Raw genomic sequence first — 17,758 nt, forward strand, 5'->3', positions numbered from 1 at the left:
ATGCAATGAATATTGCCTAATAATAAAAACCCCTTCGTATGTAATGGAATGCTCCATTCTCGGCGTGCATCATCGCCGATTGGTCCACAGCAGAAACAAACGCCCATGTCTGTGTGTATAAAATGACAGAGGAACCGGTTTAGCGCCGAGGAGCGTCAGAAGATGGCGAGTGAGCAAGTGGCAGTGGGGGTTTGCAGGTGAGGAGAAGATGTCAGTGAGGGTTGCGGGTGAGGAGAAGATGTCAGTGGGAGTTGCGGGTGAGGAGAAGGTGTCAGTGGGGGTTGCGGGTGAGGAGACGGAGACGGAGTCAGAGATGGTGCTGGAAGGGCCAAAAAATGTTGGAAAAGTTAAGGTGGGGAATGGAGATACTCGAGAAGAGGAAAGAGCAAATCCAATAAGCCCAAGAGAGGTGGAGATGATGGTCAAAGTACTGGACCAGAACGACAACGACATTAAAAAAGGTCAGTAGCAAATGTAGTGTACCTGTAGTGTAGATGTAGTGTCACATAAAGCAATGTAAAAGGCTAATTTATAACCTAATTTTTTATGTCAGAACGAAGATTTAACGGTGAGAAGGCCTGTTTAGATACCACTGATACCACTAATGTTAGCAAACAAGGAAAAATTGAACAAGAAAAACATACTAAAGAAGTTCTACACGAAGGTATTTCAGTGAACATGTGTAGACATGTAAATGCTTTGGGCACATACCTGTACCTTTATAATAACCAAAATGGTGCCTGTTTTCCAGAATGTACGGAGGTTAAGCCCGCTATTATTGCGATTTCGCCACATGGACCAAAATATAAATATAAACTGATGCCGAGCAGTGTGAAAGGTGAGAAAATGAGAGTATTTATGTCATAGAATATAAATTACAGATATAGAAGTTAAATGATAAACATTTTTTATTTCCTTGTTTCGTAGATAAAGAAATCAAAGGGAATAGAAACTACATCAAGACCCGTTCTGCCACAAACCAGTAGCACCTTTAAAAATACCTTAAAAATAATACTCTGCAGTATTCAGCTCTCTGATTGGTATGGGCGCGCTGACTTCTCATGCGGATCTTTCTGACAGCTATGTGTGTTAAAATTTTTGTACCTTTTTCTTGCAATAAAAATGTTGCTTGAACACTGTGTGGTTTATTCTGGGTAATTCACAATTATAAGTTAATAAAGGTTAATATAGCTTTAATAGGTTATAAAGGTATAAGTGTATAAAGAGTAAATATGAATACATTGCCATCATAGACGCAAAGGGTAATAACACACGTGCTTTACACAAGTGTAATGGTCTGCAGCCAGACAGGTGCAATAACATTGATACAAAACACAGTGATGTGCGGATTCCGCACCACGTGGGACTGGGATTGACATAAAAATTTACATACACACGGCCCCCAGGTCGAGGTAGTCGTGGTTCTGTCGGAAGTTTATACACACTACACAGCGGAAACGAGATTGGAACGAAAATATTAAACGGTACGACCAACCAAATGAGGCGAGAATCGTCCATTTGGGCAGACTTTCGACCATCGCGTCACTGTACACACTGACCCAACTTTTGAACGAGCGGTCGTAAGTCGGCTGTTTGAGCCGATTATTGGACGAAAACAGTGTAGTGTGTACCCAGCTTTAATCTGACTTTCCACTAATCTAGGTTACTTGATCAAAAGTAAACCTCTTTACAACCAATGTCCATTGTCTGGTACTGACTTGAGGTCTAATCTTCATCTATGCGTGCGCGTGTGCGCACACACACACACACACACACACACACACTAAAAAGTTTTGAGAATGACAGAAGTATTGGTTTTCACAAAGTTTGGTGCTTCAGTATACCATAACACCAGACAAAAAGCTCTAAAAACACTGAATTAAAATTACAAGCATTTCATGAGTGTGAAATGCATTTACTGACAATTACATTATGTTTGTAGTTTATGCAGAGTCTATATTTGCAGTGTTGACCCTTCTTTTTGAAGACCTCTGCAATTCGCCCTGGCATGCTGTCCATCAGCATACTGGCTGAAAGCCACCCATTCTTGCCTAATCAATGCTTGGAGTTTGTAAGAATTTGTGGGTTTTTGTTTGTCCACCCACCTCTTGAGGATTGACCCCAAGTTCTCAATGGGATTAAGGTCTGGGCAGTTTCCTGGACTTGGACCCAAAATTTTCATGTTTTGATCCCTGAGCCACTTAGTTATCACTTTTGCCATATGGCAAGGTGCTCCATCGTGCTGGAAAAGGCATTGTTCATCACCAAATTGTTCTTGGATGGTTGGGAGAAGTTGCTCTTGGAGGATGTTTTGGTACAATTCTTTATTCATGGCTGTGTTCTTAGGCGAAATTGTGAGTGAGGCCACTATCTTGGCTGAAAAGCAACCCCACACATGAATGGTCTCAGGATGTTTTATTGTTGACATGACACAGGACTGATGGCAGCACTCACCTTTCCTTCTCCGGACAAGCAGTTTTCCAGATGTCCCAAACAATCTGAAAGGAGATTCATCATAGAAAATGACTTTAGCCCAGTCCTCAGCAGTTCAATCCCTGTACCTTTTGCAGAATATCAGTCTGTCCCTGATCTTTTCCTGGAGAGAAGTGGTTTTTTTGCTGGCCTTCTTGACACCAGGCCATCCTCCAAAAGTCTTCGCCTCACTATGCGTGCAGATGCTCTCACACCTGCCTGCTGCAATTCCTGAGCAAGCTCTGCACTGGTGATACCCCTATCCCGCAGCTGAATTAACTTTAGGAAACGGTCCTGATGCTTGCTGCGCATTCTTGGAAGCCCTTTAGCTGCAATCTTACTAGCAGCAATACACTTGCCTGTGAAGCCCTTTTTTGTGCAAAGCAATGATGACTGCACATTTCCTTGCAGCTAACCATGGTTGACAGAGGAAGAACCATCCTCCTTTTAAAGCTTCCAGTCTGTTATTCTAACTTGAGCAGCATGACAGAGTGATCTCCAGTCTTGTCCTCATCAACCCTCTCGCCTATGGTAACGAGAGAATCACTGACCTGATAACAGCTGGTCATTTTGTAGTAGGGCTGAAATCTTGTTTTTGGGATAAAGTTCATATATATATATATATATATAAAAATCACACACATACATATACACACACACTCCTACACTTCAGATGCTTGCTTCTTATTTTGCTTTTATTGTCAGAAAGGCAAAGTAAGTCATAAAGTAGCACACAGTTTCACGTGGCTTATTTTGTCACACACGTCCTCCACCTGTATCCATTTAACTTAGGTACACTACTGTACCAATGTACAGTATAACTGTTTGCAGGGCCATACCACATCAAATCACCCAAAAAAACATGAAATGTCCACCACCCATCTCAGATTGCTTTTTAATTTTTTAGTTATGAGAGGATGTCAAAACAACTATTTCTGCCAAATATCTCGACTGTCTGACAATTAGTTAATTAAATATTGATTTTTCAATTTATTAAATAATTTACCAATCGCAGCTTCCTTATCCAGTTTATTTGAAGTATCACGGGTGTTTATTAAGGAATCACCACAAAATTTGGAACCCTAAGGTAACTCTTCCACCCGAATCCATAAATCCAAACCAAATTACTTTATCTGCCTCATGTTTTGCGTTACAGCAAAAAAGCACGTTTTTCGAATAGAATTAAAAACGCCATGTTCAATTGACATTAGGGATCCCATTTTTTGGGGACTGTTTAAAACAGTTATACATTACTACCAAAAAAAAAAAATCAGCCGGGTACTCTGTTTCATAGTGGAGAAAAAAAATAATAAAGTTGATGTTCGATTACTTGTGTACAGCATACATACAAGGTATGTCTATTAAATAACCAGTGGAAAATAAGACTACAGCGATGTATTAGTGCAAATGGGGAGTATATTGAAGGGGACAAACATTAAATTTGTAATATCAATAAATAAAGGCGAGTTATTTAATCAGTCTCCTTATTTAATAGACATACCTCGTATGTATGCTGTACACCAGTAATCGTAAAACATCAACTTTATTATTTTTTTTCTCCACTATGAAACACAGTACCCAGCTGATTTTTTTTTTTGGTAGCAATGTATAACTTTTTTAAAAAGTCCCCAAAAAATGGGATCCCTAATGTCAATTGAACATGGCGTTTTAAATTCTATTCGAAAAACGTGTTTTTGCCGTAACGCAAAACATGAGGCAGATAAAGTAATTTGGTTTGGATTTTTGGATTCGGGGTCCAAATATTGTGGCGATTCCTTAATAAACACCCCTGATACTTCAAACAAACTGGATAAAGAAGCCGTGATTAGTAAATTATTTAATAAATTGAAAAATAAATATTTAATCAACTAATTGTCAGACAGTCGAGATATTTGGCAGAAATAGTTGTTTTGACATCCTCTCTTAACTACAAAAAATTCGTAGAACTCTGAGATGGGTGGTGGACAACCCTGGTTGAACTGACATGGAATGACCCTGCAGCCTCTCTCTGCAGATTCCACATAAATACCTAATTTCTGTTTAGAAGCCTGTGGAAAACCACACTCTTTGTCACAATATATATAATATAGAGGGCAGTCACCATTTTGATATAATCCATTATTTCAATACAATATTTTGGCCAAGGGATTGGACCAAGACATTGACCTGACATGCAATATCGTTTTGAAATGAAAAGGATTATATCAAAATGATGAGTGCCCTCTCTACCTTGAATAAATGCTAGTCTTTGTGAAAATGGAGCTACTGTGGAGCAGCCCAAAGGATGACCTTTTGAGATATATGTTTGTGTATATGTGTCCTTTTGTATGTGTCATACTATTCTTTTCAAATGTTCCTAATGAATATGAGGGGGTTGGCATTAGTAGTTACCATTGATAGGCGTTCAGAGAGAAGTCACATAATTTAAGATTACAATCCATAGGAGATCAGAATATCGTCACTCGCATTAGATGTATATATATTGTACAACACATGTAGACACTGCACAAGGACATAATCCACTATGTTAACCAATGCATAGACAAGTGAAAGAAAACTTGCCTTAAATGTGCCATTTTCATGCTTCATAAAAGACACCAGAAAAATGTCCACAGGCAGCAGTGCTGAGGTGATCAGAGCAACAGCCAGAGAAAAGATTGCTGTAATAGTTGAAATAACTTCACTTTCCTGACGACTTTGGTATTTCCGGACGTAAACCCAACAAAAAGCCAAAATAGCCTGAAATAGAAAAAAAAAATATTATTGCTCCACCAAAAAAAAAGGTTATATGACCCAATACATTTTATTGCGAAAAACAAAAAGTGGCAATACTGCATGTAACAAAATTTCAGGTAAGATGCAGTGATGCTAAAAGACTAGAAATCCTAATAGCTAATTCAGCAAAGAAATGTGTTAAGTGAGTGATTTATTTATTGATTATATGCCAGGTGGCAGCATCTTCTATATCCATCACCCTGTATAAGTTTATAAAGATTAAATAAAACGGTTTGATGTTATGATTAGATGGTTGTTTTTACTGTACCCTTAACACCTTTTGGGTTTTGATCATGTTTGTAAGATAAATTCATGATTTGCATGAAATTATGAACTATTTAGAGCTTTCCAAAAAGTTTACAAAAAACACAGTGTCCCTGAACATGATACATTTAACCAATCATTAATACAATTAAGGTTTCCTGCAAAAAAAAAAAGGTAACACCAGGATTACATATTTAGATTGAAAGTATACCTATGCATGAAAAATTACTACTTACACAATTGCACATTACTGATGTCATTGACAACAGAATATACCATATGCATTTATAATAAACCGCCTCTGAAATGAACATTTGTAAAATACTGGCATTTAGGTGTGTGTTGATGTATCACTTTCCTGCAATTACGCTTTTACATTGCTTTCAGAAATAAACTGTACACAATAAACATTTTTAAGTCACAGTTATAATTACATCACAGTCTGTTATAAACAGACCCAACATCATTACCACACTGGATGACTAAAAGCTTGTAACAGAATAAAAAGACATTTTACCATTTGTAATTTGATTACCAAAATCAATTAAATCATTTGCTTTTTTTAATGTTAATAAAAGCTTGTATATGTTTATGGGGACTAAACCTACTCTATGTTCCAAATAACCTATACAGAGTTTCACCTTTTCCTATGGCTGGTAGTAGCAGCATAACGTCTTTTGGATACAGCATGCTTAATTTATTCATGTTCATTGTGCCGTTAGACTCCACCCACTTATCGCAAATGCTGGTTACCACCTCATGTCAAACATGACCAATTCCAAAACACCAGTGGGTAACTAAATCTTACTCCTCTCTGGAAAGATGACAAAATAGGTATCCATAGGAAACAAAAGCTACCGAGATCAGCCTCTCTGTGCATATTTAAAACAGTCTGTATTTGTTGCCTTAAGCAGCACTTTCAAATAAAAAAAAAAACCTTCTAACCAAAGTTTTCCTTTTAAACGTGAATATAAAAATAGACCACAAAATAGGATTCTTCTCGTATTACAGACCAAAAGCAAGTGTGTTCTATAAAATGGTGTAAGTAGCATAACATGCGTTTACTTTTTGTGTTAGGCCTATGTTTTTTACACTTGTCCGTCAAACTGTGAAATAGAGCAGGTTTTCAGCACATATCCATCAATGACTTTACAAAAGACTTTAAACAGGTTTAGACAAGGTGCTTAATTCCTTTGCTGCCAAAGACATCTGCCAAAACTTCACCTCAGGAGACCACAACATTTGCTGTGTGTTGTTTTACCGGTAATAAACTCTACCTCTAAATCATCACATGAATTCATTGCCCCCACCCTCACAACACATAGATATTTCCCATGGTACCAACTCTTATGGTTCCATAGGAAATATCTTTACAATTTAAGGGGATTACAAGTAGAGCTGGCTCAATATATTAAGGCCTAAAATAGTTCAGACATTTGGGACCTAAATACATATTAAACATACATCAGATGGGAAAATATTTTGCTAAGGGAACTCCGTTGGGCTTTTTAATTTTACACGTACGTAAATGGCATAATTTAAGCTCATTCTTTTTTTTTTTTTTTTTTTTTAAGAATTTTAAATGCTATTCAAGTTTCTAAAGAAAATTGTCTGATATTCAAAGAATGTTTGAGACATAACCCCTGCATTTGAGACAATCCCTAACTGCCCATCTTTTCCTTCTTTCATGTCATTGTATGCAATTTGTTCGTGTTATATCATGATCCCCTTATTGTACAGGTTTGCCTGCATAATATATCAGTACTTTACATATAAAAAAGCAATGATATATCCATTTGTTTCCCTATATTTTTGTATGTGTTTGATACAGATCTACTGTCATTTACTAGCTAAAGTCATAACTTATTCTTATATTTACCCTTATGTGATTTCAATTGATTGACATGGAAAAGAAGGAGGAGTTATTGTGCATTTATAAAACTATCATCTCTGAAATCTCCAGAACAAAATAATCAAACATAAATGTACAATTATTTGCTCTCAGCCAATAGGTAAATAAACATATCTTTATGTATATTCAAATTTGAATCCATGTCCAATCTCTTTGTTATCACGCAAATTCTCAATCATTAGGGGGAGACAAATTTTCATTGTACAGGAGTAATTACCAAATTCCTTGTACAAAGAAAGATGAGGAAGCTTTAGTTATATTAATTATTATTTTTATTAATCTTTATTTATAGGGCTCCACAAGGTATCCGCAGCGCCGTACAGAGTACAGACAGTGGATCATACAGGGTAGAACCATACAGAACAATAAACAAAAATACCAGGACTTCAAAGCTCTCAACATAGCTAACACATTGAGGATGGAGCAGAAGAATAGGTAGAGAGACAGGAGAGCTTCCATCCTAAAGGGAGAGGAAACAGACAAGAGGCACAATGGGGAGTTAGAGGGGCTCAATTGCAAGAGAAGAGAATGGTGGGGTAGGGGAAGAGAGGTGATAGAGATTAATATAAACCTAGAGTGTCAGGACCTATCTCTGCTTCTTTTTACATATACATTGTGGATGCGGCTGTGTTGTCTTGGTTTATATAAACTATATATTGCATATATACGCATATTGTGTAGCAAACTAAAAAATATAAATTTTATTGCAGTACTGTGTCAGCCAGAAAAATCTATGTGATGTTAAATACTTTTGTGTCAAAAAAGACAAAAGTATTATAGGAGTGATACCTTTATTGGCTGACCAAAATAAATGTTTATATTTGCTAGCTTTCAGAGCACAGAGACCGCTTCGTCAGACAAGTTTACAAATGAATGACTGAGAAAAGGGCACAACATTTAAGAGATGTTATATCAAGCAATTTGTACAGGGGGAGGAATACATCATAAAGCTAAGCTAAGGTAATAAAACTGAGGTTTTCGTTACGAATGGAAGAGTAAAAGTCCTAAGAGTTCATAAGTAAATGTATCAAGCTGAGAGATTTCTGGTTTGAGAAGTGGAGATGTTGCCTATAGCAACCATTCAGATTCTAGCAGCATTTTGTAGAATGTACTAAAGAAATGATAGCTAGAATGGCGATAGGTTTTTCAAACCCGCCGGAAAAATCTCAGCTTCATACTTTTAACCTCTGGAGTCAATCTGCTGTGGGGTGTGAAGTGTGGCCATGTAGTGGGTCATAAATCCAGGTGTTAGGTTGCGTCCTTGAGTCAATGACTAGAATGTTCTTATCAGCTTTAATTCCGAGATTTCTATCTCCCTGTCATTTAAAAAAAAAAAAAAAAAAACTCTCAGTATTAAGACTTAAATCTGTCATACTGTGTCCTGGTCCAGAGAAGTGTTTACCAACCAGGGTGTCAAGAGTCTTCTTTATTGTGTGTCTGTGTAGATTCATCCTGGATTGCAGTTTCTGCTTGGTCTCCCCAATGTAGATTCCCTCATGTACACCACATTGGAGGATGTACATGAGAATGTGTCAGTTATGTACATATCTTGAGAATAGAAATCTGTTCATTTATATCTAAAACTATTTTCTATATCTGTGTAGAAGTATGAAAGTTTACCAACCAAAAAGATAGCATCTGGTACCCTGTATGGGAACATTTTTAAAAAGGCGTGTTTAAAGTAAACTGATTAAGTGTAAAGATCCTTATATTGTCCTTGTTTGTGATTGATGTGATGTCATTTGAAATATAGGATACGATATCTCCGATAGATACAGATTACATTATTATCTACTCCCCCCCCCCCCCCCCCCCGATTTGGAATGTGGACGGAAATGATGTAATCAGTTTGGGCAGAGGTGACATAGTTGAAGTGCTGTAACGGAAGTGATGCATGAGGAAGTTCACTCTGTAATTGCTGGTGCAGTGGAATTGGTGTTTGTATTTGGTGGACTACATAAACTGTCAGGTGATAGATTGTATCTACACCCCCTGAGGAAGTCAAGACGACGTAACGCATTAGACACTTTAACCACCCTGGATAACTTGTATACAGCCTGTGTGGGATCCTATTTGTGGCTAAAGTTGGGATTCCTCACTGGGACATCATTGCATAGAAGATTAAAGATCAGCTGTGATTGTTTTAAATGTATGGGCATTAGATTGTCTTAAACTTTTTTTTTATTAAAGTATATTGTTTTCTACTGACAGTTTCCTCGTCTATTTTGAAATGAGTATATTTGGTACGCAGACTGATATAAAGATTATATATAAAATATTTATGGACACTGTACACTATTATCTTCTATATTTGTGGAGCTTTATAATTTCCATTATGGATACAGAGAGATTGATCTGAAAATTTTAAATGGAATCCTCATCTCCTGTAATTCACGTTGTGGATAAGATAAGTGAAATTTATAATTTCCTTAGGTACAAGATGACTTGTTCACGAATATTGTATTACATACTAAAATATGTTTGGCGCTTCTGTTTGTTTTATTCTCCAGGCATTGCACAAATAGGTGCTTAAAAGAGAAGAAACTGCCTTACTGTATATTTAATTTTTAATGTTTATATGTCTGTTTGTGAAATTCACTGAACACTTGGGTAATTCACTAAGCATCAAGAGTGTATATATTTTTGTATATTTATTGTTCCATTAGCTTAGGGCCTAAGGCCTCTATGGTGTTAAGCTAAGTACACACTAAAGGTTTTTCACCCGATTATCGCGCCAATCACATGATAAACAGTGCTTAGGTCCGATATTTCATCCGTGTATACGCTCCCATGATCATGTTTTATCGTAACAAAGCACATCATTTCATTTGATTTTATAGCCAGACTAAAAATCTCTCTAAAACCTGTTGGGCAAATTCTGAAGTGTGTATGCACTCACTACAAGCAGTGTAGGCAGATCTCCATAGGGAGTACAGAGTCACAATCTTTTCAGCAGATGATTATGAAAGATGAAGAGCACAGATCTGAAGGTAAATCGTGTAAAATCCTGCAAGTGTGTATGCATGAATCAGCATGCTGATCGGGACTTTCAGTCGTTGGTAAAAATCGTTAAAGAGAAATTCTCTAGTGTGTACCTAGCTTAACTCATCAACAAGTACTGATTAAATCAGGGTGTAAAAAGAGGGTTTTTTTTACAGATACTTAATTCATAAACACACGACAATGGGGACTGATTGACATTAACAACAGCATGGTATTTACATATAATGCAACAAACTCTTCATGACAACTGTATTGTGTATTAGTATATTCTCCAGCAATGTTTCACTATTTTTTTAATTTACAAAGTATAGTTTCTTGAAGAAGCCAAGCATGTCTAGCCAATTATATTGGTCAGCTAAAAAATATTTTTGTTTCCTTGATGAATTTGTTTTTTCTTTATTGAGATGCTTGTGGCGAGTTCAAAATTAAGCATCAAAAATAACTAAAGAGTATACAAACAAACTTTAATAACAATATTTTAATAAGATGAAATTAAGGCGGTGAAAAAACAAAAATAGCATAACAATAGTTGTTAGTTTTTATAAAAAGACAAATACTATTTGGCTCACATTTTCAAGAAATGTCACTTTGTCCTACTTCGCCTGTTTGTATTCCACATCTGAAGCATTTTGAAAAAGTCCAGTTGAGTGTGAAGTGTATTTTTACAGCATGTTGCAGCCTAGTTTCTTATCAGATAGCAGTACGTTACTCAAACTTTCTTTAAAGTTATCTGTTCTGATGTTATCCAAAAAGTTGGTTGCTTCAGGTTTGAATGCATCCTGAGCAGTTTTCTCATCACCCCCAGATGATCTGGTCAGTGTTTATCCTTTTGAAGCTCTCCTATCTTTGAGCCAATGAAAACACCTTCCTTTATTTTGATCTCATCAAATCTAGAAAATTTGTATTTGAGATTGCTGAATTTTGGTCCATCTTGATCCATGGCTTTAACAAAAGTGTTTAAAGTCACAATTTAATGTGGGACAATGGAAACAGGATCTTGCTCGGCTCTACTAGCAGACTATAATGGACATTACCGTGAACCAGCAAAAAATGGCTGCAGTAATGCCATACAAACTATGCTTCAGTGACAAACAACCGCAAACACGCTCTGATATGTGCTCTATCATAAAAACAAAAGCACATAATACAGCTTAACTGCCGTTCTTATTTAGCATTATTATCAATTATTTATAAAGGTGCCACAAGAGATGCGCAGTGCTGCACAGAGACCATCAGGCCTGGCGCTCCCATTAGGCAAGGTTAGGCACTTGCCTAGGGCGCTGGGCTCTGGAGGGCGCCACAGAATTCTAAAATACTTTAAAACTGTGCGGCGACCGCTGACCATACCTGTCACGGCCACCGCACAGCATTCAGATGCACGGGGAGTGGGGGGGGGGGGGGGGGGAGGCTATTTTGTCACCACCGCCGCCTCTCTGCTCCGTCTCCTCCCCTCCACTTACTAGTGTCAGTGAGTGGAGGGGAGGAGACGGAGCAGAGAGGCGGCGGTGGTGAGACAAGGTGAGGAGAGGAGGGAGGCGATTTTTGCGAGGGGGGGCGGCCATTTTTGCGGGGGGGGGGGGGGGGGGGCGCCGCTTTTTTAAAAATGCCTAGGGCGCCGTGGACCCTAGCACCGGCCCTGGAGACCATACATAACATAGCATATTAAAATTAGTCAAATTTATAGATTTCGGTGACAAAACATTTTGGCTGTGACCAGTGTTATAGTTGGTAGACAAACTTACAGCATCTTTCAGAAAGTCACCTTCGTTACAAAATGCTCACTCAATTATTATCACTTGATAACTGCAAGTCTGTGAGGAATAGGATAAACTTGAATGTTTTGTGCAGGTCTAACCCAAAATTCTGTTTGTGGTTGACTGACAAGTAAAAGAACAAGATAACAAATCTCCATAGGGGGTTAGGAGATCATTATTGTCAACACATCCATAGGGAGTTAGGAGATCACTATTGTCAACACTGAAGTATCTGGACGAGTGGAACGGTGTTTGGTATGGTGAGCTGGCCACTTTTTCCCAGTCACAACGATCTGAGATTTACAAATACCTGCTCTGATGACTCTTCTTTAGCAGCCTTGTGCCACTGGGTGGTGCATAAACCATCTACTTACTCAAGATACATTGTGCTGCAGTGGAGGGAATGTCAAATGTGTGTTCTCATTTATAGCGTTAGCAAAACTGTGGCTTAAGCAAACTACTGTATTGAAGAAACTAGAATTACTGTTGGAACGCTTTCCCTTTATCCTTTAGCTTACAGTACTTACTGAATTATCTTACATCACCCACTCTTTGCAACTTGTTATTGTAAAGAAGTTCAATTAGTCAAACAAATACCAGTGTGGCCTAAATGTACAGTAGGTAAACAAAGTAGAAGGCTTCCAACAGTAATTAGACTTGCTCCTGAAAAAACAACACTTACAGAACCTGATTTAGAGTTACTGTAATATATGCGTCCGTAAATATCTTGTGTGTATTTTGTATTGCACATATTGTAAGATACTTCTGACTCCAAGTACAGTGTAGAGACATATATGTCTGACATACAGATAGATCCGCATTTTTCACTAGACATCTGTTAGTGTAATACAGGATTATGTGTTGTGGATCAAGAATCTCCTATACTGGCTCATTTAGAAAACATAATTTTATTACATATATATGGAAAATCATATATATTTAATAAAACTAGAACATTTGTTAACAAACAAGTTATAAACAATAATTTTGCAATCAACTCAACTAGCGCCTCCAGAAGGTCAATTATTCTTCCACGGATGTAGGCCATGGTCAGTAAATGCTTGAGGATGCCCATGAGACAACGGTATATGCGTTTTGAGCCGCTGACCTTCCTCCACATGTCCAGCACCCATGTATGAGGAAAAGCAAGTAGACTTCTTCCCTAGACCAACTTCTGCTGGCACCACAGACAGACACTATTCCTTAAACTTGAATTAGTAGCAAAGACTGATGAGGCCAGTAAATATAACAAACTTAACACACCAGAAATTTTCATTAAGCAATAAGTGAGGCCCATAAATCAACAACGACACTTCAGTCCAAAAAAGGGAGAAAATACACATAGCAAAATAATAATCCCAAAGTCAAGAACAAAGAATTACCAATATTTCCCTAAATTAGCTACTTATGCAGAACTACTTTCCCCTAGGCCAACTAAATCAAGTGTTATTCACAAAAGCAGCAAAAACTGTACTTAAAAAAAAAAAAGTAGACTTGTCAAAAAGATTAAAGGTCAAACACATAACAGTAGTTTCAAACAGAGAATATAATAAATCAAATAAAAAAATTATCAATCCTCACTATTTCCATTGTGTGGGTTACAGCTTCATACAGAACTACAAGTTTCAAGTTATTTACAACATTCTCCTCTTATGCATCCCTTATACTTATGCATATGGGATGCCTCCCCTCAGTGATTTAATATAGCGTCAGACACGACCATGTTTACACTACTGTGGAACAAATCTAATTTTCTCCCACAGATTTGCGGCAGGGAGCTGCGAGCTGAAATCCGGCTTAAGATTACCGTAATAACGGTAATACTTTTAACGCTGTGGGGAATTCAAACAATTGAATATGCCCCATTGTATGCATTGTCCTGCTCAATCTCCGTATTTGCAGATTCAGACACAAATGTGCATTTGAAATTTTTCCCCATCAAAAGCACAGGATTATTTGTTGCCAGTTAATGCAAGTGTACAGTTTGCTGAAAAACGTTAAAAAATCCCATTGTGCAAGATACTGTTCTGTATATCCTTAATACCGCTAAATGTCACCAAAACAATTATAGCTCTTGTGAAAAAACAGTGTTATCCATAGCACCTTAAAGGATATAGACCCCAAAATTGTGTATCTACAATGAAACATGTTCAATTTGTGCCATTATGAATAATCATATTAAAAAGCAATGCTGAAAGTCAAATTATCAATATATATTATGCAAAGAACAAAACCATAGTGAATAAAATACAAATTATATAATTTTAATGGACAGACTTTAAAAAAAAAAGTGCTTTAAAGGCTGGACTTTTGCCTTGTTATATTAAGAACAGATATGTTATTACAGTACAGTATGTGAAAAATTGTTACGCGCAAGTCCTGGTGGAGTCGCAAGCAGTTAATGGGATTCGGGAAACTAGGAAGATACTAGGAGAACGATAAGAAGATCTCATGGCATGCAGAGAGGTTTCAGCCACAAGATATATTCTTTATAAGTAAGAAAAACAGATGCCAGGCTATCTGGTTTTAGTTTTTGTTTTACTCTGTTTCTATTTATTATTCTGTCTTTATTCATTTTGTAATTTATCAAATTTATATTTTTTTACAAACATAAAAAAAAAAAATATGTAGGTGGTAGATTTAATATGAATGCCTTGCATAGTATCATTTCCTTTGTTCTATGCATTAAAACAAGTATGTATGCTCTCATTCTGCATGTCAAGCCAATATTTAATGATTCAATTGTAAAACAATTTGTCATTTACAATTTTAAGTACAACAAAACTACGTTATTATTATAATATGAAAGAGTCTGGATGTTGGGTTGCTGTACACTAATATCTGTCTAGACCGTCAGTTCCCAAACTGTGCGCCGCGGCTCCCAGGGGTGCCGCGGCGCTGTCACTGGGGTGCCGCGGGCCAGCCATATAAAAAAAAGAAAGAAAGAAAGAACACAGTAACTTACCAATCCGCCGGGCGCCGGGACCCAGTAGACTCCTCTCTCCCGCAGCAGCTGTCACTGACGTCGATATTCAGTGACAGCTGCTGCGGGAGAGAGGAGGCTGCTGGGTCCCGGCGCCCGGCGGATTGGTAAGTTACTGTGTTCTTTCTTTTTTTTTTTTATATGGCTGTCCCGCGGCAGAGGAGTTAGAGGGATCGTGACAGCGGGGCAGAGAAGAGGCAGAGGAGGATGACAGCAGGAGAGTGACAGCGGGGCAGAGAAGAGGCAGAGGAGGGTGACAGCAGGAGAGTGACAGCGGGGCAGAGGAGAGGCAGAGGAGGGTGACAGCGGGAGAGTGACAGCGAGGCAGAGAAGAGGCAGAGGAGGATGACAGCAGGAGAGTGACAGCGGGGCAGAGAAGAGGCAGAGGAGGGTGACAGCAGGAGAGTGACAGTGGGGCAGAGAAGAGGCAGAGGAGGGTGACAGCAGGAGAGTGACAGCGGGGCAGAGGAGAGGCAGAGGAGGGTGACAGCGGGGCAGAGAAGAGGCAGAGGAGGATGACAGCAGGAGAGTGACAGCGGGGCAGAGAAGAGGCAGAGGAGGGTGACAGCAGGAGAGTGACAGCGGGGCAGAGGAGAGGCAGAGGAGGGTGACAGCGGGAGAGTGACAGCGAGGCAGAGAAGAGGCAGAGGAGGATGACAGCAGGAGAGTGACAGCGAGGCAGAGAAGAGGCAGAGGAGGATGACAGCAGGAGAGTGACAGCGGGGCAGAGAAGAGGCAGAGGAGGGTGACAGCAGGAGAGTGACAGTGGGGCAGAGAAGAGGCAGAGGAGGGTGACAGCAGGAGAGTGACAGCGGGGCAGAGGAGAGGCAGAGGAGGGTGACAGCAGGAGAGTGACAGCGGGGCAGAGGAGAGGCAGAGGAGGGTGACAGCGGGGCAGAGAAGAGGCAGAGGAGGGTGACAGCGGGGCAGAGAAGAGGCAGAGGAGGGTGACAGCAGGAGAGTGACAGCGAGGCAGAGGAGGGTGACAGCGGGGCAGAGAAGAGGCAGAGTAGGGTGACAGCAGGAGAGTGACAGCGGGGCAGAGGAGAGTGACAGCGGGGCAGAGGAGAGGCAGAGGAAAGTGACAGCAGGAGAGTGACAGCGTGACAGAGGGCAGAGGAGGGGACAGCGTGAGAGAGGGCAGAGGAGGGGGGTCAGCGTGGTAGAGGAGGGGGGACAGTGTGAGAGAGGGCAGTGTCTGGATGCAGAGGGGGCAGTGTGTCTGGATGCAGAGGGGGCAGTGTGTCTGGATGCAGAGGGGGCAGTGTGTCTGGATGCAGAGGGGGCAGTGTGTCTGGATGCAGAGGGGGCAGTGTGTCTGGATGCAGAGGGGGCATTTTTGCATACAACTAAATAAGTATTTCTGTCCTGACCTAAATACTTATTACAATTTTTTGACCCAGCTACTTCTAAAACAGGACTGCTCAATAATTATATTGGAGGGGTGCCTTGAAAAAATTCGGAGACTCTAAAGGGTGCCGCGAACGGCAAAAGTTTGGGAACCACTGGTCTAGACTATCGCTTACAATTATTTGATTTTAAACTTTCATAGAACAACATTTAACATTACATTTATACTTTCATGAATATTTATATCTACTGTGACCATTTTCATTTTAATTATGAGTCACTTATTTACTGTAAAATATGCAGATGCCCAGCACAATAACCATTAAGTGTTTTGCAAATGCGCCAATTTGACCACCTTGTGCATAAATGCATGCAACTCCACTTCTCATTCTTGGAAAATGCAGATAAGCTCTGTCATATATCTTTGCCTATTCCTCTGCATATCTACAACTATAAAAATGTAGTGAACCCCCTCCCCCCCACCCAAAAAAAAAAACCAGTAAAAAAAACCAACAAACAACACTTTGCTAGTATTGTCTGCTGTTGAACTACTGCTGATTGTCTGAGATAAAATATCACCTGTAAATGCTCAATGGATCCCTTTAGCGATGTACCCTTACTGGCTGACCTTCAGCATTCGTAACTGTAGACAAATGGGAATTTACTCTGACTGTTTGCCCTGTCCTCAACTGTATCGTGCAGCCCTCCATAAGCCACCAATCCCACAGCAATGGCCAAGGCACTTACAGCAGGCTGAGTCTGTCTACATTTGCCCCTGACGACATCAGAGGCTCACTTTCTACTAGAGATGCTCACTGACCCCCGTGAAGTGGTTTTGGATCTGGATTAGCTTCGTGTTTTGGTTTTGGCAAAACCACCCTCGTGTTTTGGTTTTGGCAAAACCACCCTCGTGTTTTGGTTTTGGCAAAACCACCCTCGTGTTTTGGTTTTGGATCTGTATTTTTTTTTTAAAAAAAATTGCTAAAATATGTTCAAATCCCATAATTTGCTCTTTTTTTGTTCCTACATTATTATTAACCTCACTAACATTAATTTCAAGTCATTTGCAGTCAATTTTGACCACCTCACAGGTCACATTATTATTTTCATCCACTTTCAGACAAATACTGCAGCGACCTGACTGGATGCTAAGCGACAGAGCAACGACTCAAACACACCGCAGTTCCTAGCACATCTAGGAAACATTGCAGCACAGCTGTGGCAGAAAAGAAACCAAGCACTCCA

The 17,758-nt window shown here is 39.2% G+C and overlaps 1 protein-coding gene across 1 annotated transcript in view; it reads right to left on the reverse strand.

Moving 5' to 3' along the window:
• The window catches only part of LMBRD1 (LMBR1 domain containing 1), a 193,248-nt gene that overhangs the window by 169,024 nt on the left and 6,466 nt on the right, over nucleotides 1-17,758 (reverse strand). The window contains exon 2 of the mRNA XM_075202580.1: nucleotides 5,035-5,211. Coding sequence (XP_075058681.1) covers nucleotides 5,035-5,211 — 177 coding nt within the window. The remainder of the gene's footprint in view (nucleotides 1-5,034; nucleotides 5,212-17,758) is intronic.

This window comes from Mixophyes fleayi, chromosome 3 (genome assembly GCF_038048845.1).
Source record: "Mixophyes fleayi isolate aMixFle1 chromosome 3, aMixFle1.hap1, whole genome shotgun sequence".
Lineage (NCBI taxonomy): Eukaryota > Metazoa > Chordata > Amphibia > Anura > Limnodynastidae > Mixophyes > Mixophyes fleayi.